This window comes from Protobothrops mucrosquamatus, unplaced genomic scaffold (assembly GCF_001527695.2).
Source record: "Protobothrops mucrosquamatus isolate PMUCROS unplaced genomic scaffold, P.Mucros_1.0 scaffold4155, whole genome shotgun sequence".
NCBI classification, from domain to species: Eukaryota; Metazoa; Chordata; class Lepidosauria; order Squamata; family Viperidae; genus Protobothrops; species Protobothrops mucrosquamatus.
The window spans coordinates 42,657-68,646 of NW_015390081.1; the positions used below are offsets into that span (position 1 = coordinate 42,657).

Consider the following 25,990-nt stretch of genomic DNA (forward strand, 5'->3'; position numbering starts at 1 on the left):
TTCCAACAAGCAAATACAAAGTGGACTGTGCTTGCCTCAAAGAAAACCCTGAATGCCCGGTGTTGAAGCGTCCCTCCGAGCCTACCGAAGCTATAAATACAGGTTATGAAACCAGAAGGAAAAAGGGGAAAAAGGAGAAGGAAACCCAAAACCAGAACATCACACTGGATTGTGAAGGCGCAACGGGCAAAACCAAGTTTCCAGAAAACCGACAGAGGAAACTTTCTCCCCTTCGATTGTCGATCTCAAATAATCAGGTATTTTTGTTGTTGTTGTCGTCGTCGTCCTGTGGTTAGTCTTCTCACATAGAAAAACTTCAGCAAAAGCAGGATAGTTTTTTTAAAAAAAAATTCTTGTGTACCATATTTACAGTATATGGTATCTCAGAAAAATGGGAATTGGCAGGCCCACAGTGTGCGGTTAAGGAGTGTGGTGTTTTTTTGGCTTGGATCCTGAGCCTACAAAGAAAGTACGTTCTGATGCCTTTTCTAAAATAAAAGGGACTAATTTAAATCATCCCTGATTTCTTCAACCTTAATCAACCGCTCTTGTTGAGTTCCATCATTATACAGCAGGAGCTCATTTTGAATACTTTTGCAGATCACTGGTGTCAGGATACCTATCATGCTGTGCCTTGATTGATCAGGATCATCCTCTAGGGGGGTTAACCTTCAAGACGAGAAATTACAGATATGCAGAGATTAGTTTAATGCAAGGGAGCTTTCTAGATTTACCCACATAGTCCAGAATCTGCCTTAATATTTTAAATAATAAGACATGTACACAATCCACCACCCCAATTGGTAATGAAGTTTGGGAATTGAACCAGAATCCAGGACTTGAGAATAGTTTTGTGAAGGGTATTTATCTAGGAGGTCTAATCATTTATAAACAGATTCTAATTACGATTTGTAGTTCTGAAAAGATGACTTTTGTGTTAAAATGTTGCAACTAGAATCATCAGCCATGCTATTTGGCATTTTTTAAAAACGATATTCTTCCTTGCTGATTAGGAAAAACAGGAGAGAACTTGTGTCAGCGTGCCTGATATACTGTAGTTAACAATACACACGCGCGCACACACACAACTCTCGCAGGAAATAAAAGCAGTGCTGCTTTGAGCAAAACAAAAACTATAAGTCAGAATTCTGAAGGAACTGGATATGCTGGGAATTAGCTCCTGCCTGTGCGCACAGTCTTACTGGTGGATAAAGCGAACCAGGAATAAAAAGCAGAGTGGCCTGTCTCCCTTGTTTGAGACTGGCATTCCTGGTTTGTTAAGTGCAGCAAGCCCAAGAACCCTAGTACGAGTAACTTGCAAAACTTTGAGATAGTTAAACAACTGCTAGTGATGGGAGCCTAGGGCATCTCGGTTTATTCCTGAGAAGTCAGCCGTGACTGCTCTTTGGAGGAGCCAGATTTGATGGAACAGGCCCAGGCCCTTTTCATGGCCAGATAGAATTCTAGTTCTAGCTTACATATGAGCTTGGCCAATGTCACGCGGAAAGAAAATGTCAGCGTGAAGCAAGCTATGCATTACTTACTTTGCACTAGTTGTCTTTGAGGGTGCCCATCTGCATCTTCAAGGCTGTTGTTTGCCTTTCTGCCAACTGTACATAGTACATGGAACGGGCTAACTCACTGCGGGACAATTCAACAATTCCATTTCATTATTCATTAAAATAATTTTTAAAAAATACTTTATTTTTTTTCCATTCGCTTTCCATTTTGTCCCTCCTTTGGCATTCTTATTCCACTGTTTTTTTGATATGAGTGTAACTCTTGCCCACGGCAAGTTGGCAGCAGCGAATTCTTGTAGACCACATGGTACGGCATGTGATTCCTACAAACACTGATCTATAGCAACAGTGTATTCAGCTTACTCATCCAGGAAAGACATATCCACATATTGGGGAAAAAAAATGGTCCTTTTCTCTTTTTCCACCCCCATGATGGGATATAGCACTTGTTAAATGTCTCTCAGACATCCTCATAGTGTTTTGTGATTTAAAAAAAAAACCTTAATTCCTTTGAATTCATGGCTTAAACAAATGGGTGGGTATGTGTGCGCGTGCACATGCATCACTGCTGTGTATCACCCACTAAAAACCAGAACAGTGAACTTAAAATATTAAGCCAGCTACTCCTAATTGGAAGGCAGGCAACTGGCTGTGGAGGTTTGTGGGGTTTTTTTTAAAAAGAAAATATAGGAAAGCACTTGGGATTCCTGCAAGTAAGCCCACAGGATCTCAGCAATCCATTTTTTTTTTATGTAAATGGCACTAAACAAAATAAAAATGAACATGTAAAGGTAAAAAAGTTTGCCCTCCCAGTTTTGGTAGGAATTGTATTGCAGATAAAGTACACAGGATGAGAGTGAAAATAGGCTGACTGGTGTACTGTGCTTGGTTTTTGTTTTATTTTGGCAACTATAAATTTTTAACTTCAGTTGCTAGTAAACCGATGGATGATACATAATGTGAATCTGTCATTATGGGTTCCTTTATATCCAATATGTATACTCTTAAAAAATTTGATAGATATATAAATTAGCTCTGAGGTTTTTCAGGGTAGGAGAAACGATATGAACTATTATAATACGTTTAATACAATTAAAATAGCTATAAATACGATGCCCTATTAAATGCAGTTTGTGAGAAATTCCTCACTAGATAATTTTGTCCACATAACTAATGCTAAAGCCTTGTAAATGTTTAGTGGGGTGGGGAAAATGTATAGGATTGCACTGTTAGTAAAACAACTGGAAGCGTATGAAGTTAGGTAACTAATAACAAAATTTTGATGCACATTACCAGCTTTCAAACTGTCAATTAATCTAAACAAAACGAAATATTTTACACGCTCGAGTTAACCACTTGCTAAAATAATATTGAAATGCTAATGTTTTTAAAAGTCAGTCTTCGCTGTTTAGTATGCAAAGATATCAAAGATGCTTTTGGACCTTCAAAAGCTCTCTTTGATCTAGGTCAGGGGTAGGCAACCTCGGCTCTTTTATGACTCGTGGACTTCAACTCCCAGAATTCCTGCGTCAGCATCGCTGACTCAGGAATTCTGGGAGTTGAAGTCCACGAGTCATAAAAGAGCCGAGGTTGCCTACCCCTGACCTAAGTTATTAATTGAGTAGGCTATTAAATGAGTTGCAGGTTCTTGCATGTTCGATCCTGTCGTGCATTTGCTGTGACATGAGATTTTTTTTACAGTGCAATCCTATTCCTGTCTACTCAGAAGCAAGTCCTAATGATTTCAGTGGGACTTACTCCCAGGTAAGTGTGTATAGGATTGCAGCACTAGTATTGTAGAGTTCCCTAAGTTATACCAGCAGCAGCGGCAGCAGCAGCAGTAGTAGTAGTAGTAGAGCTTCTGTAAAAGCAGTCATTTCCATCTTTCAGGAGCCAGATTTTATTGATGATATAGAAGAAAAAACTCCTATTAGCAGTGAAGTAGAAATGGAATCAGAGGAGCAGATTGCAGAAAGGAAGAGGAAGATGGTAAGTTGGGAAGCTAGTAGCCACTTAAAGCTGTCACTAAAGATGAGTGACAGCTGCTCTTCCCATGCTAATCATTGCTGCCTCTCCTGGGTACTTAGCCTTTGAGAATATTTGAAATCTGCTCCTTGATATGTGCTAATTCTATTTAAATCTTTGTGTGTGTGTGTGTTTCTGTTTTTTTGGGTTCTGTGATTTTTGAAAAAGTTGTGTATATTTTCTCAAGGATGTGTTTTTCTGAATGATTTCCTGTATCCGATGCCCTGTCCACCTCTGAAAATACCTTCTATATTTTGATTTTTTAATTATTATTTTAACCTGTTTTGGCTGGCCACGGTCAGAAAGAGCCCCATTTTCAAAACTAGTTATGAATATATTTCTCACAATAATAGAAAACAAACGTCGCTATAAAGTCAGGAGTCCTTGAACAGGAGATACCAGATACTTGTCTTTTAATATGTTTAAACATGCCGAATATTATTTAGTGAAATACAGAATACTCTTTGAAGATAGCCCGAACAACTTCGATTTTATTAACAAAAGGAAGAACTGCGAAAACAAGAAAAAGACTACTTCAATAGCGACGGAGCAAAATTGAAGCAGTTTAAGCGTCTCCATTTCAAGATTAAAATGGACTTAAAACCATTTATTCCAAGCGATAGCTACTTGATGGCATATTAATCCATTTTGTACTGATCTATATACTTAAAAGTAGGAGGTATTTTTTAAAAAACTATTTTCATCTTCGTTCTTGGCCTCTTGAGTCTATTACAGAGCCTGGTGTGTGTATACCTCCTATTTTTCTAGGTTTGCATTCTCTTCTCACAAAATTAATAAATCCTTAATAGTTACAACAGGTGTTTCCCCCCCCCCCTAAGCTACTCTACACAATGCTTACGTGCTTTTCTGCTTAAAGATATTCCTCCTAGTTTAAACACTGAGGCGTTATCAGCCAAACCCTTTCAGCTTATCTTTTCAGGAAATAATGTTATCTATCATAATGATCTTAGACTCATGACTGCTGCCCTTCCTTTGAGTTGCTGCCCAATTTTAGTATTTGCTTTGGGATACTAGCAATCATTCTTGCTTTCTCTTTTTGTTCAACAGCTAAAGCCTTTGCTCTTGTTTTAACTGTTTTCCTTCCCTTTCTATTTAAAATCTGAACAGAGTCAATATTTCGGTACCGCAATGGAGCCTCATTGCCCTCAGCTTTTCTACGTGCACTAAATTACAATAATAATAATAATAATAATAATAATAATAATAATAATAATAATAATAATAATAATAATAATAATAATAATAATAATAATAATAAAGTTGGAAGGGAGCTTGGAGATCATCTAGTCCAACTCCCTGCTCAGGCAGGAAACCCTATACCATTTCAGACAAATGGCTGTCCAGTCTCTTCTTAAAAACTTCCAGTGTTGGAGCATTCACCGCTTCTGGAGGCAGGTTGTTCCACTGATTAATTGTTCTAACTGTCAGGAAGTTTCTCCTTAGTTCTAGGTTGCTTCTCTCCTTGATGAGTTCCCATCCGTTGCTTCTTGTCCTGCCTTCAGGTGCTTTGGAGAATAGCTTGACTCCCTCTTCTTTGGGGCAGCCCCTGAGATACTGGAACACTGCTATCATGTCCCCCCTTGTTCTTCTCGTAGTAAATTAAGCTCCTGGGCAGAAGAAGCTGCCCCCACCACTGTTCTCAGTGGCATGAGGGCTATAAGGCACTGACAGGAGGGCAATGGCAAGAAAAGAGATATTTTAAGATCTTCAGCTTTTGAGTGTTTGATTTCACTCATGATCATTGTTTATAGAAACTTAGGACTTTGCAGGGCATAGCCAATGCACTCTCTCTCCATATTCTTACAAGGTAAATGTAGAGATGACAAAATAAGAGGACATTTCTTCAGCAGAGTTGAGAAAACCACTAAATTTAAATTAAATTAAAGCATCACATCAAGTTTGAACTTTGGCTTTTTTTTTCCCCCATGCCCCCTGAGTTGGAGCCATTAAATAAAAGGTGCCACCTTGCCCCTTTTTACAAAGCATACATTAGCTTCTGCCTACGCTGCTCATACTTCATTATAAAGTAGTATTTATTATAATTCTACTAATTACTTAACGCTCTTTCTCAGCTTGCTTATTTGCAAGGAAAGTTCTTACGGTCAGAGAAAGCCACCCACCCACTGAATGTTTTCACGTAAATCTAGTAACTCCCCTCCCCCCCCACCCCGTTTCTCAAAAAATCTGCAATTTTCTAGAGCAGGTTTTGTAAGCTGGAAAAAGTGATGGACAATAAACTAATTTAAAAAGAAGGAAGATAAAGAAACTGACACTTCTGACAGCCGTAACTTGAAAGACTTTGTCCTGTCTGAAAGATCGACTTATTTACCTTAACAATCTCAGAATTTCTTGTGGGCTGATGGGTAAGAGCAGAGCTATCAAAGGAGGGCAGACACAAAGAGTAAAAACAGTAGCGGTTTCTGGGCATGTGTATCTACAGTTGCTGGGGGAATTCAGAAGTGATGTCATAATCCTGTCAGCCAATAGGAAGATTTTTCCAGTCTCTCCAAGGCTTCAGTTTTCAGCCAATTTTTAAAGTATTTTAATTTTAATAAAAAGAATAGCCGAGCAATTTCTAGTGTTGCGAAATACAAGGGAAATCCATATTAACGGTAGAAGCCGAGTGCGTGTGGCCGTTTGGGTAATATTGGCACTTGGATCAAATTAATATCTAAGACCGCATTCCAGTATGTATGAAACAAGTACACCTGCTAGAATCTTCGGGAAGCGTTTTCAGATCTGTATATTCTCTGGCAACAGTCGTGGAAAATTTTATCTTACAGGTATTGGCCCAGAGTTGTCAAAATGGAAGCTAGAAGACGACTTAAGTTATAGCTATCTACAGTGTTGATGTATAGAAAACTTTGAACATCCTGTTGCCACCAACAGTGATCTGAATCCTTCTTACTATTATTTCTAGAGAATTATATTTATTGTGTGTAAGAAACAGATATGTCAGAAGACTGAAGGGGCCAGTAGTTGCCCAAATAAGGGCAGGAAGTGTTACCTTCCATAGAATCCTCTCTTCCTGGACCGTTGGTTGGGCTGCTGTCATGAACCCTTGACTGTGCCATACACGAAGTCAAAAGTTTTAAGGTAGCCATTGAAGGCTGGGCTCACTCTGGAACTACAGTGGAGATGTACTTAACTATTCTGGTCATAACTCCAGCTGTTCCAGTTGTCTGGATTATTAGCAACTGAGGGGATTGTGTGTGGTGGATACTTGCTGGCAATAAAGAAAAATAAGGTACAGTTCTGACTGGTTGCCAGGATTAAGAGAAATGAGCATTAAGCTACAGGTAGTGTTCAATTTATGACCACAATGGAGTGCAAAATTTCTGTGGCTAATTGTGAAGTGAGTTTTGCTTCATCTTGTGGCTTTTCTTGCCACAGTTATTAAGTGAATCCCTGCGGTTAAGTTAGTCACACAGTTGGTTAAGTGAATTGACTGTGCTTGTCAGAAAGTCACAAAAGGAGATCACAATGTCCCAGGACACCGCAACGGTCATAAATAGGAAGCAGTTGCCAGGCGTCCGAATTTTGATTCTGTGACCACAGTGATGCTGCAATGGTCGCAAGTCACTTTTTTCAGTGTTGTTGTAACTTTGAATGGTCACTAAGAGAACTGTTGTAAGTTGAGGACTACATGTAATTTCTGTCTGAGATTGATAGGGCTTTAATTTCCATGGAAAGGAGGAAATGGGCGGTTGGAAACTTGAAGACCTGGAGGCACAGGCCTGCTCTCATCAGTATAAAACCTCACAATTATCTTGTTAAAATTTCACTCATCACTCAACAATTTCTGTGTGTGATCCCTGGCTACAATGGAAATGTTGTTGTCAGTCTCCTAGAGGCAGGCCATCATCATGCCTCTTTAGTTAAAAAAAAAATCTCGGTGACTCAGCACTAGTTTATTTAAAGTTTTCTTCTTGTCCTATCTCTGAAACAAAAACTATATGAAATAAATGAAGAATCAGAATAAGATTCATAAATGCAGGGGTTTGGTGAGTTAATTTGCGTGTATGTGAACATCTGTAATAAACACCACCACCACAAGTAATCACATAATTTTTACCTTAATGTAATGATTTGTCTGATCTGATGATCCTTAAGAGAGTATGCCTCAAATAAAGGACAGAATGTTTTTTTTTATGTTCTAAGTAAGAAGTTTAAATCCTAGTCATTGTAAAAGCACTATAGAAAGTTGTTCAGACATTGATAGATGCATAATCTGACCTAGCTTCTGATAGAGAAGATTAAGATGGGAGATAACATATTCATAGATTATAATATTTTACATAATGTATTTGTGAAAATACCAGTGCATTTAAAAATAATATATGGATTTATTCATGTAGAAAAAACGTTTCTTATTAAAATTACTTAGATTTAAATTACTTTAAATTGTTCATTTAATTCTAATCCATACTGGGTCCCCATCACCTGAAACTTTCAATAAATTATTAGCAAATACCGCCTACGTGTGCACCTGTGCACCAGGGTCAAAATATAAATGCCATACCACTACTGTGGAATAAAATGTCGATTCTGTAAAATCGATTATCTGAGTGTGACCTGTAAAGAATACTTTAAATAACTTTTTTTTGGGGGGGGGGTATTTTTAAGTCCTTTAATGTATGAGCTTGTTTAAGCCTTGGTGTTATTCAATTCTTCAGACCAGAGAAGAACGGAAGATGGAAGCCATCCTTCAAGCTTTTGCCAGATTAGAAAAAAGAGAAAAAAGAAGAGAACAAGCTTTGGAAAGAATCAGTACAGCTAAAACGGAAATAAAATCAGAATGCAGGGATACCCAGATCATCAACGAGGCGGAATTTGTTCAGGTAGTTCCCTACGTTTTATTAAGTGATTCATCTTACCTGTTTTGATGCTTTTCGCCTAGCGTTCCTTCTCCCTTGCTCTGTTCCCATCCAATACTTCTTGGGACAATACATTTGGCTGTCGCTGCTCTTTCTAAGCAACGGTGTAGTGATGTGGGCTGGGCTAAGACAGAGTGAGCAGCCCAAGTCACACAGGAGTCTCTGTGACTTCAGTGAAGGCCTGAGCCTCTGTCATCTGCTCATCAAACTGGTGGTTTCATCCTAGTTCACCCACTTTTGTATTGCTTAATGTCTGCGTAAGAAAATGAATTTGGAGATTTGGAATTGTACGTGAATCCAGTCCTAGCGCCCATCATAATCAGTGCAAAAAGTACTTAAATAAAAGAAAGATGAAGTAGAACTTGGCCCTTTTTCTTAACCAAATACCCAGATAGATAGATAGATAGATAGATAGATAGATAGATAGATAGAGATAGAGATAGAGATAGAGATAGATAGATAGATAGATAGATAGATAGATAGATAGATAGATAGATAGATAGATAGATATAGATAGATAGATAAGTAGATAGATAGATAGATAGATAGATAGATAGATAGATAGATAGATAGATAGATAGATAGATAGATAGATAGATAGATAGATAGATAGATAGATATAGATAGATAGATAGATATAGAGATAGATAATAGATAGATAGATAGATAGATAGATAGATAGATAGAGATAGATTATATATCTATAAATAGAGATAGATAGAGCTAGAGATATATAGAGATAGATAGATAGACAGACAGATAGATAGATATAGATATATAGATACACACACACACACACACACACACACACACACACACACACACACACACACACATATACATATATATTACTGTCAAGGCACAGAAAGGCTCAAATGATCCTAAATAAGATGTATGAGCAGTACTGCTAAACATGTATTTTTATCCTTTATGTATTTTTCCCCCATTTTGGTGGGAAAACAAAATTTATCGAAGGGTGTGTGTGTAAATGATGTAATTTTGGATTGTGTGCAATGTCCAGGAACCAGCGAAAGAGGAAACCCCCACCAAGCCAGCCCCTGCCAAAGTCAACAGGACAAAACAGAGAAAAAGCTTTTCCCGGAACAGGACGCACATCGGGCAGCAGCGGCGAAGGCACAGGACCGTCAGCATGTGCTCGGATATCCAGCCATCCTCTCCTGACGTGGAAGTCATCACCCCGCACCAGGAACCCGAGACCGCCGTGCTTCCGGCCGAGCCTGAAGCAGAGACACCCGTGGCTGAAGTAGTCCCTGAGCCCGAAGCCCCAGCACTTACTAAATGCCCCACTAAATACCCCAAAACAAAAAAGGTACGTGGGGAACCTCATACCTGCCCCGTTTGAGAAGGGGGGAAAAAAGTAGCTAATACAGGCAATCCTCGACTTACAGCTACAAACTGAATTCAAAATTTCTGTTTCTAAGCGAGACAGTGAGTTTCGCCCTATGTCGCGACCTTTCTCGCCACAGTTGTGAAGTGAATCGCTGCGGTTGTTAAGTTAGTAACCCCAGTTGTTGTGAATCTGGCTTCCCCATCGACTTTGCTTGGCAGAAGATGGCGAAAGACGATCGCGTGACCCCGGGACACACTGCAACCGTCATAAATACTAGTCAGTTGCCAAGCGTCTTGAGTTTTGATCACGTGACCCTGGGGACGCAACAATAGTGTGAAAAACATACACTTTTTTCGGTGCCACTGTAGCTTCAAACGGCCACTAAACAAAGCGTTGTAGTCGAGGGCTACCTGTGTGTCTTTTCTCTCCCTTTTTTTTTATTTAACGTACACTAGAAGACCTTGCCGGCGGAGTTAGGACTCCGCTGATTTTTCCCCCTTTCTGTTCCAGCACTTGGTGAGCGAGTGGTTAAGCGAGAAGAGCGAGAAGCCGGGAAAGCCCGTGGAAAACCTCTCAGAGAGGCCTCTGCGCATAACCACCGACCCAGAGGTCTTGGCGACCCAGCTGAACTCTTTGCCAGGCCTCACTTTCAGCCCGCATGTCTACACGACGCCGAAGCACTATATCCGTTTTACGTCGCCCTTCCTTTCTGAAAAACGGCGGAGGAAAGAGCCGATGGAACGCATTCTGGGCTCCTGCAAGAAGGTAACATATCTGGTAACTTTGAATACATACATATTAGCAAGAAGACGACTATTGAGCGATAGATTAACGTATTGTTTATGATAATTAACTACTATCTATTATTTCTTGTTAAACACATGAACCCAGACATTAGGCTGTTTGCTAAATATTGAGAATGTTATTGGGGAAAACCTAAATCCCAACCCGAATCCAAATCCCAACCCCGATCCCACCTCATTCCTAACCCTAGAAAAACTAATAAAATTTATACAAAAAAAAGAGAAGGTAACATATCTGGTAACTTTGAATACATATATATAGTAAGAAGAAGACTATCGAGCGATTAATTAACATATTTATGATAATTAACTACTATCTATTATTTCTTGTTAAACACAAGAACTCAGACATTAGGCTGTTTACTAAATATTGAGAATGTTATTTGGGAAAATCCTAACCCGAACCTGATCCCGCCTCATTCCTAACCCTATAAAAACTAATAAAATTTATACAAAAAAAGGGAAGGTAACATATCTGGTAACTTTGAATACATATATATAGTAAGAAGAAGACTATCGAGTGATTGATTAACATATTGTTATGATAATTAACTACTATCTGTTATTTCTTGTTAAACACATGAACCCAGACATTCGGCTGTTTGCTAAATATTGAGAATATTATTTGGGGAAAACCCTAATCCTAACCCGAACCCCAATCCCGATCCCTAACCCTATAAAAACTAATAAAATGTATACAAAAAAAAGAAGGTAACGTATCTGCTAGCGTACGGTTATACAGAACATTTTTTAAAAAAAAGGATAAATCAGTTTCCTGGATCAGGGAGTGGCAAGGGATTCCCCCCACGAAGTTGCCTTTCAGCAGCAGCACCGAATCAGTTGTCATTCCACCGCGGGAAGCCGATTTAGATTTATTTTGTCCCCTGTTTTGAGCTGCAGATTATTCATATTTTATTTTAATGATGGCAGTAGCTTACGTATAAGGCGAGCTTTAAGCGCCCTGTGGTGGTGGCATCATCCTCATCATCCTCGTTTTCTCCATTCCTGTTTTGCAGCGTTGGTTAAAGCAAGCTCTGGAAGAAGAAAACACGGTGGTTGGGTTTTTTATTTCCTCGCCCCACGAAGGATCCAGAAGTCCTGTCGTCAACGGCGAGAGCAGAAGCCCCCTATTACTGACCGACAGCTGTTGCTTGCCAGGTGACGTTAGTGATGGATTTCACCCTCATCCCACCTTCAGGGCTGGGGTGGCTTATGGTTTCCAGACCACCCAGTTGGGAGCCTCGGCTTCTCAAATGCCCGTATACAGGCGGTCCTCGACTTACGACCACAATCGAGCCTCCCCCCCATTTCTGTTGCTAAGCGAGACAGTTGCTAGGGAAATTTGGCCCCATTTTTACAAACTTTTTTGCCACACAGTTGTTAAGTGAATCACTGCAATGGAAGCGAATCCGGCTTCCTTATTGACTTCGCTCGTCAGGAGGTCCCAAAAGGGGATCACGTGACACCCTGGGACGCTGCAACCGTCAGTTGCCAAGTCAGTTGCCAAGTGTCCGAATTTTGATCACGTGACCATGGGGATGCTGCAGTGGTTGTAAGTGTGGAAAACGGTCGTCAGTCCCTTTTTTTCAGTACCGTTGTAACTTTGAACGGTCACTAAATGAAGTGCTGTAAGTTGAGGACTACCTTTACCGTGCCTTAAACACTGACAGAGAGGGGCTCCCCTCCCCTCCTTTTGGAGAGAGAGAGTGTGTGTGTGTATGTATGTATGTATGTATGTATGTATGTAGCAATAGCACTTATATATCGCTCCACTGTGCTTTTGTAGTCCTCTCTCAGCGGTTTATAGAGTCAGCATATCACCCTCAACAATCTGGGTCCTCCTTTTAACAGTCTCAGAAAAGGACGGAAGGCTGAGTCCACCTTGAGCCAGTCAGGATTAAACTGCTGGCAGTAGGCAGAGTTAGCCTGTAACACTGCATTCTAACCATTGCGCCACCAGGAAGGAGAATGAGAAAGGGAATAAGAGAGGAAGGAAGGAAGGAGGAGGAAAGGGAAGGAAGGAATAGCAATAGTACTTAGACTTATATACCGCTTCATAGAGCTTTACACCCTTCTCTAAGCAATTTACAGAGTCAGCCTGCTGCCCCCCAACAATCTGGGTCCTCATTTTACCGGCCTCGGAAGGACAGAAGGCTGAGTCAACCTTGAGTCGGTCACGATCAAACTCCTGCCGGTGGGCAGAGTTAGCCTATAACACTGCACTTTAACCACTGCGCCACCGTGGCTCTTATTTTATACATACATACATACATACATACACACACACATACATACATACATACATACATATTTATAACTCCTGCAAGAATGGGAGGCCTTTTGCCGCTCGTTAATTTTAAATGGTGGAACAAAGGCTTAGATCAGAGATAAATGACTTCTGTTTTTTCTCCCCGTCTTGCCTCCCCAGATCTGACGACGCCACTCAAGAAGCGAAGACAGTACCAGCTGTTGGACTCCGCCTATTCAGAAACGTCAACGCCCACTCCTTCTCCATACGCCACGCCCACCCACGCCGATTTCTCCGCCTCGGACCCCTTATTGCTCGCCACGCCTCCCCGAATCAAAGCAGAAGACGAAACCTGCAGGAACGGTTACAAGCCTATTTATTCATCCGTTACTTCGGTGATTCCATGTGTCCATGGGAACGCAGTGCACTTTGAGGTGAGTCTCTGGCTCCTGTCCTGCCTGGTCCGATAAATCCATTTTTTTTGCAGCTTCATTGCTTCGGGGGGGAAAAAATGGCTCCATTCACGAGGAATAAAGCTATGCATGTATTTCTCGACGTAAACAACAGTTCGCTTAGTGACTGTTCAAAGTTACAAAACAGCACTGGGGCTTTACGGCCGTTTTTCATAGTTAAACCACCATTGCAGCATCCCCATGATCATGTGATCCAAATTCAGACGTTTGGCACCCGGTTCATATATACCAGTGGTGGCGAACCCATGGCACGGGTGCCAGAGGCGGCACTCAGGGCCCTCTCTGTGGGCACGCGCGCCGTCGCCCCAGTCCTAGGCCTTCAGCTGGGTTTTATAAAACCTTTTCGCTTTAGGCCTTCGCCGCCGTGTGCAAAAAAAAAAGGTTCAATCAGTCAATTTCAACTTCTCGCGGGAAAAAAAAAGATCTTGCAAAGTTGGAATTGATTGATTGAAGTTTTTAGTCCCACCCAGTCTGCCGTTACCACTGCAGCCACGCCCACCCAATGGGCCACACCCACCCGAATGGGCCACACCCACCCAGCACTCGACGATGCATAAGTGGGTTTTGGGTTGCAGTTTGTGTACTCAAGTCTCTAAAAGGTTTGCCACCACTGATATATATACACACGATCCTGGCTGTGTCCCGGGATCATGTGATTCCCCTTTTGTGCCCTTCTGACAAGCACAGTGCATGGGGAACCCAGGTTCACTACTACTACTTCACAACCAGCTTACTAACTTATCAACTGCAGGGATTCGCTTAGCCTCCGTGGCCAGAAAAGTTGTAAAACGGGGCAAAACTCACTTAACAAATGTCTCACTTAGCGACAGAAACATTGGACTCGATTGCGGTCGTAAGTCGAGGTCTGCCTGTAATCTGTCACTACTGTCACCTTTTAGAACTCTGTGAGGGATGCTTCTAAAGAGCCTTTTCCCAAGGAGCAAGAATCAGAGAGGGTCACGGCCCCGTGTCCAGTTTTTCGGGTTCTCTTTTCACCCTTGGCTGCAGTCAGCGCTTAACTAAAGAAATAGGTAGTTTTACCCGATGGAAGAGAAATGATTTTGTTCTTTCTTTGCAAAAAAATCATCAGAATTGTTCGCTTCTGCAGTTTTCAAACGTTCCTTTTTATTATTCTTTTTTGCGCTGCAGAATATTTCTTCACCTGAAAGTTCTCCAGAAGTTAAGAGGCGAACATTTAATCAAGAGGTAAGTTCGCGTGGGAAGTTTTATTTGGTCTGCTTTGCAAATCTTTTTTTTTTTCCTCTATACTGTTAAGTTCTTAGAATGTGTCGTTCAGGGTTGGAGTTTGTAGGGAAGACACATTTGCGGGCCCGAGATCCTAAAAGATAAAGATAGGTGAAATCCTGAGGAACCATAGATAGTTCCTAGGGTCTAGCTTCCCAAGTTCCTACTTTCACGAAGTTAAGTAGGATTTTCTTTGAAAAGGAAAAAAAAATATGTTATTTGTATTTTTAGTACTGTTTTTGATTTAGATTTATGTGTGTTGTGTTTGTATTATTTGTATTTGAATAAAAGAAAATAAATTAAAAAAAGAAAAGAACAGAAAATGGTGGAATGTGCGTAAAATGTCTAATATGCCAAAGAAGATAAGCTAACAGATAATGCAATCTAGGTGTGGCAAATGTTGTCTTTTAATGACACAGTCGTAAATAAAGGAATCAATTTGGCGTCTTCCTTCTCGGGTCCCAATGCAATTAATTGGATAGCTAACTTTTGTTGTTCTTCCAGAACTTTTCAGTTCTTAGCAATGGGTAGAGTCACCAGCTATGATTAAAGATTGTTTCAGTAAAGCAGTTTTTTAAAAAGAGAACAACTGGAATGTTAAACATAAAAATTGAATAATAGGAAAGAACAAAGAGAAATAAAAATTTAGGCGTGTCTTATCCCAGGGGTGGGGGAACCTTGGCTCTTTTGTGACTCGTGGACTTCAACTCCCAGAATTCCTGAGCCAGCCATGCTGAGGGGAAAGGGAGAGGTTTCCAAGCTGAGCCAGGCTGGCTCAGGAATTCTGGGAGTTGAAGTCCACAAGTCATAAAAGAGCCAAGGTTCCCCATCCCTGCCCTATACCAGGGGTCTTCAAACTTTGCCCTTTTATGACTTGTGGACTTCAACTCCCAGAATTCCTGAGCCAGCTACACTGAGGGGAAAGGGAGAGGTTTCCAAGCTGAGCCATGCTGGCTCAGGAATTCTGGGAGTTGAAGTCCACCAGTCATAAAAGAGCCAAGGTTGCCTATCCCTGGTCTATACCAACACACCTGTTAACCTTAAGGAAAAACTCACACATTTTACATCTACAGTTGTTAGATCTGCAGTTAGATCTTGTAGAATAAATCTACAAGTTGGCTTTAAAAGCAAATACAGAGAAAAAAAAAATACATTATAAAAACGAACTACCGGAATAGTTTTACCATGGAAGAGATCTTTTTATTCAGGCTGCCTTGTGCTATTTCCCCCAACGCTGTCACCTTCCCCATCCTTTTTTTCGGACAGGGATACGAACGTTCCTGCGCGTCCATGCTCGCGCTCAACCCGTTCCGAAATTCCAGCCTGACAGAAATATGCCTGCAAGAGATCAAGACGATCGGCTACTCCAGCCCAAGGAGTCGAGCCGAGGGCCCCAGGCAGGGCTCGGGAGAAAAGGAGCCCCCCTCCGAGCTCCAGCTGGGACTCGAAGCGGCCGAGCAAAGCGCGCTGCACAAAACGCTGGTGGACGCTCCCTGCCACAACCGGACTGATGCAAGCAGCCAACTGGAAACGGCGGCGCATTGCGGGCGGGGAGCGGTTTATCCCACCTGGATCAAAAGCCCCGACAGGACAGGTGTCAATTTCTCCATGAATTCGAATTTGAGAGACTTAACTCCTTCGCACCAGTTAGAAGTCGGCGGCGGCTTCCGGATCAACGAGTCGAAGTGCCCGATTCCCGAGGACGCGCGAGGCATGTTTGTGGACGCTCCGGTGTTTTGTACTTCCGAAGAGGGGCTGGCAGCCGGTTTTGGGAGGGCTGCCAGTAGCGACGGCCTGATGGACGCCAACGGCACACCCCAGAATCCCCCACAAAAGAAAAAGGTAGAAGCCACATGTAGGGATGCATTTCTGCTTGTTAATATAAATTTTATATCCTTAAAGGCTTTTCAAGGGCTTCCGCGTAGGCACCCGCTAGGACAGGGGTCCCCAACCTTGGCAACTTTAAGACCTGTGGACTTCAACTCCCAGAATTCCCCAGCCAGCATCGCTGGCTGGGGAATTCTGGGAGTTGAAGTCCACAGGTCTTAAAGTTGCCAAGGTTGGGGACCCCTGCACTAGGAAACTGAACTGCTTCATAAAATTACGAACTAGCAATATTGAAATTTAATCTCAGCACTGGAGGCAAATGCTTGTGTACACTTCAAAGCCAGGGGAGTAGAGAAATACTGGAATGAAATGAAGGTATGCAGGGAGTCCTTGACTTACAACAGTCCCCTTAGTGACTGTTCAAAGTTACAAATGGCGCTGAAACAAGGGACACAATGACCATTTTTCACACTTAACGATCATCGCAGCTTCCTCCACGGTCACTGATTGAAATTCAGCCGCTTGGCAACGGTCTCCTACTTAACGACGGTTGTGGGGGTCACGTGATCCCCTTTTGCGTCCTTCTGACAAGCAAAGTCAAGGGGGGGGGAGCCAGACTCGCTTAACAACCGGGTGACTCAACTTTTAACAACTGCAGCAAGAAAAGTTGTAAAATGAGGCAAAAACTCGCTTCACCAATGTCTCTCACTTAGCAATATAAATTTTGGGCTCAATGGTGGGTCGTAAGTCGAGGACTACCCGTATAGGCCTAGTTGAATCCCGATCATCTATAGCACGGCTCTCCTGGGGCAGATCAGTCTGAATTAAGCTTGTGAGGGAAATGCCCGTAACGTGTTAGAGATGGCAATATTTTGCTTTAAGCTTCTCACTTTGTGTGGAAATCTGCCCCTTATCTAGGCCTTGTGATGATTTACCTGTGGAAAAATCAGGCGTAAACCAGGTCAGGAGTGGGCAACCATGGCCCCTATACGATTCGTGGACTTCAACTCCCAGAATTCCTGAACCTGTTAGCGATAAAAGATTCAGGGCTGCTAATATTGAATCTCAACTTACAAAGCACAAGCTAGAAGATCACCTAGATCCCTCTTGTGCTAGATAGAGCTTCGCTCGCTTGCCGGCTCGGTTCCCAACAGGCCACGGACCGGTCCACGGACCGGAGGTTAATAATAATAATAATAATAGTAGTAGTAGTAGTAAAGTTGGAAGGGACCTTGGAGGTCATCTAGTCCAACCCCCTGCTCAGGCAGGAAACCCTATACCATTTCGGACAAATGGCTGTCCAGTCTCTTCTTAAAGACTTCCAGTGTTGGAGCATTCACCGCTTCTGGAGGCAGGCTGTTCCACTGGTTAATTGTTCTAACTGTCAGGAAGTTTCTCCTTAGTTCTAGGTTGCTTCTCTCCTTGATGAGTTTCCATCCGTTGCTTCTTGTCCTGCCTTCAGGCGCTTTGGAGAATAGCTTGACTCCCTCTTCTTTGGGGCAGCCCCTGAGATACTGGGAGACTGCTATCATGTCCCCCCTCGTCCTTCTCTTCATTAAACTAGACGTACCCAATTCCAGCAACCGTTCCAGGTTGAGGACCTCTGCCTGAATGGATACACAAAGCCCTTGACTTAACAGTGACAGCTGAAGCCAGAATTTTGGTCATAAGCCATTGCCGTTGTAAGTTGAGTCACCACGTGACTGGACTCTACTTGACGGCAGTTGGTAAGCAAATCATATGGTCGTAAGTCTGAATCCGGCTTATCCCATGGACTTTTTTTTTCCCTCCTGGAAAACAGCGAAAACATTACAAACCACCATCACGTGATCGCAGGACCCCGCAGCTGCCCTGCGCCCAAAACGCAGTCACGTGACCTGGGGTCACGGCAGTTGTGACTTTGAAAATAGATTTTGCAAGTCCCTTTTTTTTGTGTGTGAAGCGTCTTGTCATTCCGAACAACCGGTCATAAATTGGGGACTACCTGCCAACGCTTCGTAAGCAGAAATTTCTGCATCAAATAGTAAAGGCAAGCTTAGGCTGACGGGTCAAATATTTTTAAACTTAAAACTTTTGCCGGTGGGTGTTTTTCAAATATTACAGTGAATAAATCGGCACGTTATTCAGCTGGTCAAAGCACACACACACATACACACAAAGCTCTGTGATGATTGTGAGCAAAAAATGACTGTTTTTCACTGTCTTTTCAAAACATTACAGTACACAAGAGTCTGGGGGAGGGAGGGAAGACCTGTGCTGTAATAACTTAAAAGAGAAATTAAGAGAAGCCATCCTCTCCTTTTTTTTGCTTCTTTCCCAGGTGTCGCTTCTGGAATACCGCAAGAGGCAGCGAGAAGCCCGGAAAAGCGGCTCCAAAGCCGAAACTTTTTCTCTCCTCAGCATGTCACCTCACGCTGCCGGGGGAGGGAACGGCGGTGCTGCTCCCGACGGCTACACCAGCAGCGAAAATGGGGAGCAGCCGGAGAGGGAGCAGCCCGCCGCCAGCCTCCCCTCATCTTTGCCAGCCACGGATTACAGCGCCGTTTCCGAAGAAAGCGAAAACTCTTCGTCCTTAAAGGAGGCTTCCGGCGAAAAGAGCGATCCGGAGGGCCAGTGGTAAGCCCTTCTCTAAAATCCGCCCTTCGGGAAGTCGCTGACCTTGCAAAACACGTTTCGCGGGTTAGAGGAAGCTACCCCGTCGAAACGGTGGCCAAAGCTGTTTTCCAAATGTGTTTGCTTCGGTTGCTTTGCGACTGTGTCGCGTTGAGACATTTCAGAGTTAATGCAAAGTTAATGCAAGCAGCCTGGAATTAAGGAGAAACTTTCTGACAGTGAGGACAATCAACCAGTGGAACAGCTTGCCATATTTTCTATTCTATTGTATTCTATTCTTCATTCCTATATTCTATTCTATTTCATTCCATTCCATATTTTCTATTCTATTCTATTCTATTCTATTCTTCATTCCTATCTATTCTATTCTATTCTATTCTATTTCATTCCATATTTTCTATTCTATTCTATTCTATTCTTCATTCCTATATTCTATTTCATTCCATTCCATTCCATATTTTCTATTCTATCTATTCTATTCTATTCTATTTCATTCCATATTTTCTATTCTATTCCATTCCATATTTTCTATTCTATTGTATTCTATTCTATTCTTCATTCCTATATTCTATTCTATTCTATTTCATTCCATATTTTCTATTCTATTCTATTCTATTCTTCATTCCTATATTCTATTCTATTTCATTCCATTCCATTCCATATTTTCTATTCTATATATTCTATTCTATTCTATTCCATTCCATATTTTCTATTCTATTGTATTCTATTCTATTCTATTTCATTCCATATTTTCTATTCTATTCTATTCTATTCTATTCTATTCTTCATTCCTATATTCTATTCTATTTCATTCCATTCCATTCCATATTTTCTATTCTATATATTCTATTCTATTCTATTTCATTCCATATTTTCTATTCTATTGTATTCTATTCTATTCTTCATTCCTATATTCTATTCTATTCTATTTCATTCCATTCCATATTTTCTATTCTATTCTATTCTATTCTATTCTTCATTCCTATATTCTATTCTATTCCTTATTCCATTCATACCAGTCTGCATATAAACTGAACAGAAGACTTTATGAGTCTTTTGGATGGTGACAGACTCTCCGGTCTGTTTATCCCTGCAAGGGAGCAAATGAATATAGAAAACCACCCGTGATCCCATTAGAGCAGGGGTGTTCAACCCTGGTCCCTTGTGGACCTCACTGGGTATTGGTGCTTAGCTAGAATAACAACGATGGTGCAGTCAGGCCTGCCCTAGAGATAATCTGGGGGTGGAGGGTGTTGAAAACGAAGCCCCGAGACTTGCCATCAAAATCTCAACCGTGGCAGGAGGTTGAATAGGCCAGGAGCATTTTTGGCGCGTGGCAGATGATTCCATGAAGTTAACTTTGAGTGCCAGAAACTGCTAAAGTCTTAGTTCTTTACCGATGTCCCTTATTTTTCAGGAGTGGGGGCTGTCTTGGTCACAGTCAGGTGGTTCAGGCCCATTTACCTCTGCTTGCAACGTTTCAGTCTGTACACGTCACGGCTTTAAAACTGGGTAGTAGTTGAATCTGCTCAACTCTGCTCTGGAACCTGCTAGTTCCCGGCTTAACTCTCACACCAGTTACGGCTTGCGCTGGGAAAGTTTCTCCCACCAAACAAAAGAAACCGTGTTGTTTTCAGGCTGGGTGTGAGCGATCAAGTCAAGTCAAATTCATCCTTTAATGATGATGATGATGATAAAGTTGGAAGGGACCTTGGAGGTCATCTAGTCCAACCCCCTGCTCAGGCAGGAAACCCTATACCATTTTGGACAAATGGCTGTCCAGTCTCTTCCTAAAAACTTCCAGTGTTGGAGCATTCACCGCTTCTGGAGGCAGGTTGTTCCACTGGTTAATTGTTCTCACTGTCAGGAAGTTTCTCCTTAGTTCCAGGTTGCTTCTCTCCTTGATCAGTTTCCATCCTGCCTCCAGGTGCTTTGGAGAATAGCTTGACTCCCTCTTCTTTGGGGCAGCCCCTGAGATACTGGAGCGCTGCCATCATGCCCCCCCTCGTCCTTCTCTTCATTAAACTAGACATCCCCAATTCCAGCAACCGTTCCTTATATGCTTTGGCCTCCAGTCCCCCTTTATTACGGCAGGGATCAGCATATAAGGAGGATGGCATAAAAGATACATACAACTAAAAATAAATTACCTATAAAAAAGCTAAAAGCATCTAAAAACATAAACCTGAAAGGAATCTTAACAGGAGCAGCAGATGAGCATAAAGAAGTGGTCTGATCATGATTCCCAGAGAAAGGTGGAGGGAAGAACCTGCTGCCATGGTTAGCAAACGGCGGCACCCTCTAGTCTGCACTACATCTCCATGCCTATTCACTAGGCAGGTGGGGTTCTCTAGGGCACAGAGAGAGAAAGAGACATGGGATCATTGCATCCTTCTCACTTGGACACTAAGGTGAGGAACAACCTTTTAACTGAGTCCTTCTTGCTGGACTTTCCTACCTACTCTCTTACTTGGGGCTAGTAAGGTATGTGCCAGGCTACAGGTTTCACCAGTGTTAAAACAAATTCACGTGGCTCAGCTCACTGTCCCGTTCAGTCCGCGAGCAACTATGTAGTTCTTACACTGGAGACCCCATATGGGCTCACCTAGATCCCACACTGTGTGAACTACCGTGGGATTCACCCACCTTTACTCTCAGGGCTTCCCTCGCATCCCACTGATTTTTTCCCACGAGGAAACACCCAAGGAGAACCTCCAGAGGCCTTCCTAAGGCCGTAGAATACTTCCACGCCTTTGCATTTTCCTTAATCCACGACAACATCAAATATTTCACGAACCCTTAAAATTATAAGCCGCCAAAAATGTTCTGAAGCCCTTTCACGCCCCTTTCGATAGCAAGGGAGCCCGAATGAAAATGGCCCTGATATTTGTGGTGAAGCAAACTACAAGTTGGGTTTCTCTTTCTCTTTTAAAGGACCTCTTCAACATCGGTGGAGCAAGTCAGGGAACGAAGTTATCAGCGAGCATTGCTTCTTAGTGATCACAGAAAAGACAAGGATTCTGGTAAGAGATCACTGAGTGGATCACACGCCCTCCTTTTGTGTAGCAGCTCCTGGTTGCTGAGCCGCGGTGGCACAGTGGTTAAGAGTGCCATATTATTGCAGGCTGACTCTGCATTCCCACAGCCAGGAGTTCGATCCTGACCGGCTCAAGGTTGACTCAGCCTTCCGTCCTTCCGAGGTCGGTAAAATGAGGACCCAGATTGTTGGGGGGGGGGGCAACAGGCTGACACTGAAAACTGCTTAGAGAGGGCTGTAAAGGCACTGTGAAGCGGTATATAAGTCTAAGTGCTGTTGCTAGTGCTATTGTTTCTGGTGGTCTGTTTTGATTAGTGGCAACTGTTCACCACAGACACCAGTTGTTGGATCTTAGGAGAAGAACGGTCTGGGCTTCTGTCTGTTACATATATAAAAGTTTAATCTATTTCCCCCCCCCCCAATTTCTTACCAATATCCAGACCCAGCAATATTTCTATTTAGAGACTTGTTTGTTGCAGAAACTGATCCTGAAAATCTGGAGCCTACAAGTGAATGTCCATCCCCAGATACTCCTCTGAAGACGTGCAAGAGTCCTCTGAAACCAAGCAAGGTACAGCATGGTCAAATTTCTGTGTGTGTGTGTAGATAGATAGATGATAGATAGATTATAGAGATAGACTAGAGATTAGATAGATAGATAGAGAGAGAGAGAGAGAGAGAGAGAGAGAGAGAGAGAGAGAGAGAGAGAGATTATAGAGATAAATAGACTAGAGATATAGAGAAATAGATTATAGAGATAAATAGACTAGATAGAGATATAGAGAGATAAAGTAGATAGAGGTAGGTAGGTAGGTAGATAGATAGATAGATAGATAGATAGATAGATAATAGATAGATAGAAAGATAGATAGATAGATAGATAGATAGATAGACAGACAGACAGACAGACAGACAGACAGACAGACAGACAGACAGACAGACAGACAGATGAGAGATTGAGGTTTATTACTCAGCTTAGAATTCAAACGTACAGTTTTCATAAAGAAGCAGTATAATTTTAATTATCAAATGCTGGAGACAAAAAGATCTCTGACACCGTTACTCTGAATCCCTAGAGACATTTGTAAGACTTAAGATGGAAAAAAGAATGCTGGACTTGACTGGTTTTATTAGTTCAGCAAAGCAGTTCTTAGATAGTGCCCAGGTCAGATTTGAGGTTATAATTCTGTACACTTGTGAGTTCCAGAAATACGTCAGAAGTAGCGGTTTTGCCAATACAAGTTAGCCTAGAACAGGAGTAGGCAACCTTGGCTCTTTTATGACTCGTAGAATTCAACTCCCAGAATTCCTCAGCCAGCCTGGCTCAGCTTGGAAACCTCTCCCTTTCCCCTCAGCGTGGCTGGCTCAGGAATTCTGGGAATTGAAGTCCACGAGTCAAAAAAGAGCCAAGGTTCCCCATCCCTGGGATAGGTTAAAAGACTAAGTACTAAGTAACTGCACAGGATTGTTTCAAGAGTGGATAGATAGCTCTTTCCAGCAAACGCAAATGCAGTACAGGTAGTCCTCGAATTACAACCGTTCATTTAGTGACCATTCAGAGTTACAACAGCAACGAAAATAGTGACTTAGGATCATTTTTTCACACTTGACCATTGCAGCGTCCCCGTAGTCATGTGATCAAAATTTGGATGCTTGCTAACTGGTTCATCTTTATGACGGTCGCAGCATCCCCCCAGGGTCACGTGACTTCCTTTTGAGACCACCTGACAAGTAGAGTCAATGTGGAAGACAGATTCACTTAACAACCGGGTTACTAACTTAAGGGCAATGATTCCCTGAACAACTGTAGCCAGAAAGGTTGTAAAATGGGGCAAAAGTCACTTAACATCATAAGTGTTGAGCCTCAATTGTGGTCGTAAGTCGAGGACTACCTGTATTTGAAATACCAGAGAGTGTGTCTATTTTGCTTGTAAGATTTCAGAATAACAATTCTTGAAATGAGATTGAAGCCATTATCCTGTGAATGCCAGATGCGGAACAGATCTATTAATACCAATTAAATTTTGCCTTCATTGGTTTTTTTTAAGAATTAGTTAAATACATTAATATAAATATACCTTGCTAGTTCTCTACTGCAAAACCACCAAGAGGCATGACATTTTGGGCTGCAGTTCTTACTCGAACTAGTTAACTTCTTCAAATGTTAGTAAAGCTATGGCTTTTTCCAGAAGTTGCGATTGTTTTTATATAATTCACAAAACAGGAGTATCTATTCCTTCATTTCGTGAGGTTCAAAGTTTTAAAGAGGTAGATATACATTGTGAGGGCCTCTTGCGTGAAGAAATGCTGTTCCTGGTGGTCCTCTTTCCTGAGCCTGCCCAGAACTGCATTTTTGTTTTTAGCCAGGATGAATGTCTTTCCGACAACCGGCAGGCCCTTAACTCTTCTTTCTCTTGATGTAGACTTCTTCTTCTTCTTCTTCACCAAATCCTGTCGTTCCTGTTCAGCCGCTCGGAAAAACGCCCACAAAACAGGATTCCCAGTGGGAGAGCGCAGGAGACACTCCTGGGGCCGACAACGCAACTCACCCCAAACCAGACCAGCAACCGAAACCGCCGCCCAATAACGCCGAAGCACTTTCGAAACCGCCCCAGCCCCTCCTGCGTGGGGCGGCTGACCCTCTCGGCCAGAAGCCGCCGCCGGCCCCACCGAAGCTCCCTTGCCCCACGTCGCCTCACGTCGAAAACGCCCCCAAGCCGTCCACCCCCCTCGCCCCAGCTCAGCATGGCTACCTGTCGCCAAAGCCTCCTTCCCAACCGCTGGGGTCACCGTACCGGCCTCACCACCCGCCGTCTCCCCAAGTGGGGACACCTCAGAGAGACTCGCACCGGGGTTTTTACGCCGCCACCCAAGCGCTTCAGCCCGGCGCCCCGCAGCCGACCACCGGGACGTTGTTCCCCCCAACCTCTTCGGTCTCTTACGGTCCGTTTCACCAACAAACTCTCAACGCGGGGCCCCCGCCACCCCCTCCCCCTCCGCCCCCCTCCACCACGTACTATCAAAACCAGCAGCCCCCCTCAGGAAACTTTCAAAATTACAACCCGCTCAAAAGCGGCCTCCCGTCCCAGCAAACCATCTTCCCCTCCGGACCAAACCAAGCCCTCACCAGCACCGCCTGTCAGCAGCAGCCCGTCTCGGGCCACCTGGTCAACAGCGGGCACTTCCTGCCCTCCCCAACGCCCAGCATCCATCACCAGAGCCCTGTGGTGGGGGTGCCCCCGCCTCCACCCCCTCCTCCAGCGGCTCCCGGACCGCACCTGGTGCAGGCGCAGAACACGCACCCGCCGCACGCCGGGGCCCACGGGGTGAGTCCCGCGGCCGCCAGTTCCCACCTCCATTCGCCAGCTGCCAGCCACCACCTGCCTCCACCCCCGCCGCCTCCTCCCGGCCCCCTCCCTCACCACCTCCCTACTCACCCCACTGCAGCCCATCAAGGTTTGCAAGCACAACACCAGCACGTAGTAAGCTCGGCGCCTCCTCCACCACCACCGCCGCCGCCTCCACCACCACCACCTTCCAACGTATTGAGCTCCGCTCATCACCCGGCGCCGGCCCAAGGACTACATCACCCATCTCACCAAGGGCCCTCCCTTTTCCCGTCAAGCGCTCACTCAACGGTGTCAACTTACCCATCACAGCCTCCTCCTCATCCCCCGTTGGGATCCGGACCTCAGCATCAGCCGGCCGGGACGGGAGCGCACTGTCCCCTCCCCGGCCAGGTGTCTCACCTCCAGCAGCCTCAAGGACCCGCCAGTATTGCCACCACCCCTACGGCCTCCGGCTTCTGTCCTCATCCGGGCTCCGTGTCCCTTCCTCACGGCGTGCAAGGACCTCAACAAGCATCTCCGCTGCCCGGGCAGATCCCTATCCACAGAGCCCAGGTGCCGCCGACGTTTCAAAACAATTACCACGGTTCCGGCTGGCATTAA

The 25,990-nt window shown here is 43.4% G+C and overlaps 1 protein-coding gene across 1 annotated transcript in view; it reads left to right on the forward strand.

Annotated features, from left to right (window-relative positions):
* The window catches only part of KMT2E (lysine methyltransferase 2E), a 59,692-nt gene extending 33,702 nt beyond the window's left edge, over positions 1 to 25,990 (forward strand). The window contains exons 13-25 of the mRNA XM_015828013.1: positions 11 to 257; positions 3,411 to 3,509; positions 8,243 to 8,407; positions 9,465 to 9,773; positions 10,305 to 10,559; positions 11,614 to 11,755; positions 13,026 to 13,279; positions 14,468 to 14,524; positions 15,830 to 16,405; positions 18,711 to 19,006; positions 21,938 to 22,103; positions 22,438 to 22,611; positions 24,464 to 25,990. Of these exons, the coding sequence (XP_015683499.1) occupies positions 11 to 257; positions 3,411 to 3,509; positions 8,243 to 8,407; positions 9,465 to 9,773; positions 10,305 to 10,559; positions 11,614 to 11,755; positions 13,026 to 13,279; positions 14,468 to 14,524; positions 15,830 to 16,405; positions 18,711 to 19,006; positions 21,938 to 22,103; positions 22,438 to 22,611; positions 24,464 to 25,990 (4,267 nt within the window). The remainder of the gene's footprint in view (positions 1 to 10; positions 258 to 3,410; positions 3,510 to 8,242; positions 8,408 to 9,464; positions 9,774 to 10,304; positions 10,560 to 11,613; positions 11,756 to 13,025; positions 13,280 to 14,467; positions 14,525 to 15,829; positions 16,406 to 18,710; positions 19,007 to 21,937; positions 22,104 to 22,437; positions 22,612 to 24,463) is intronic.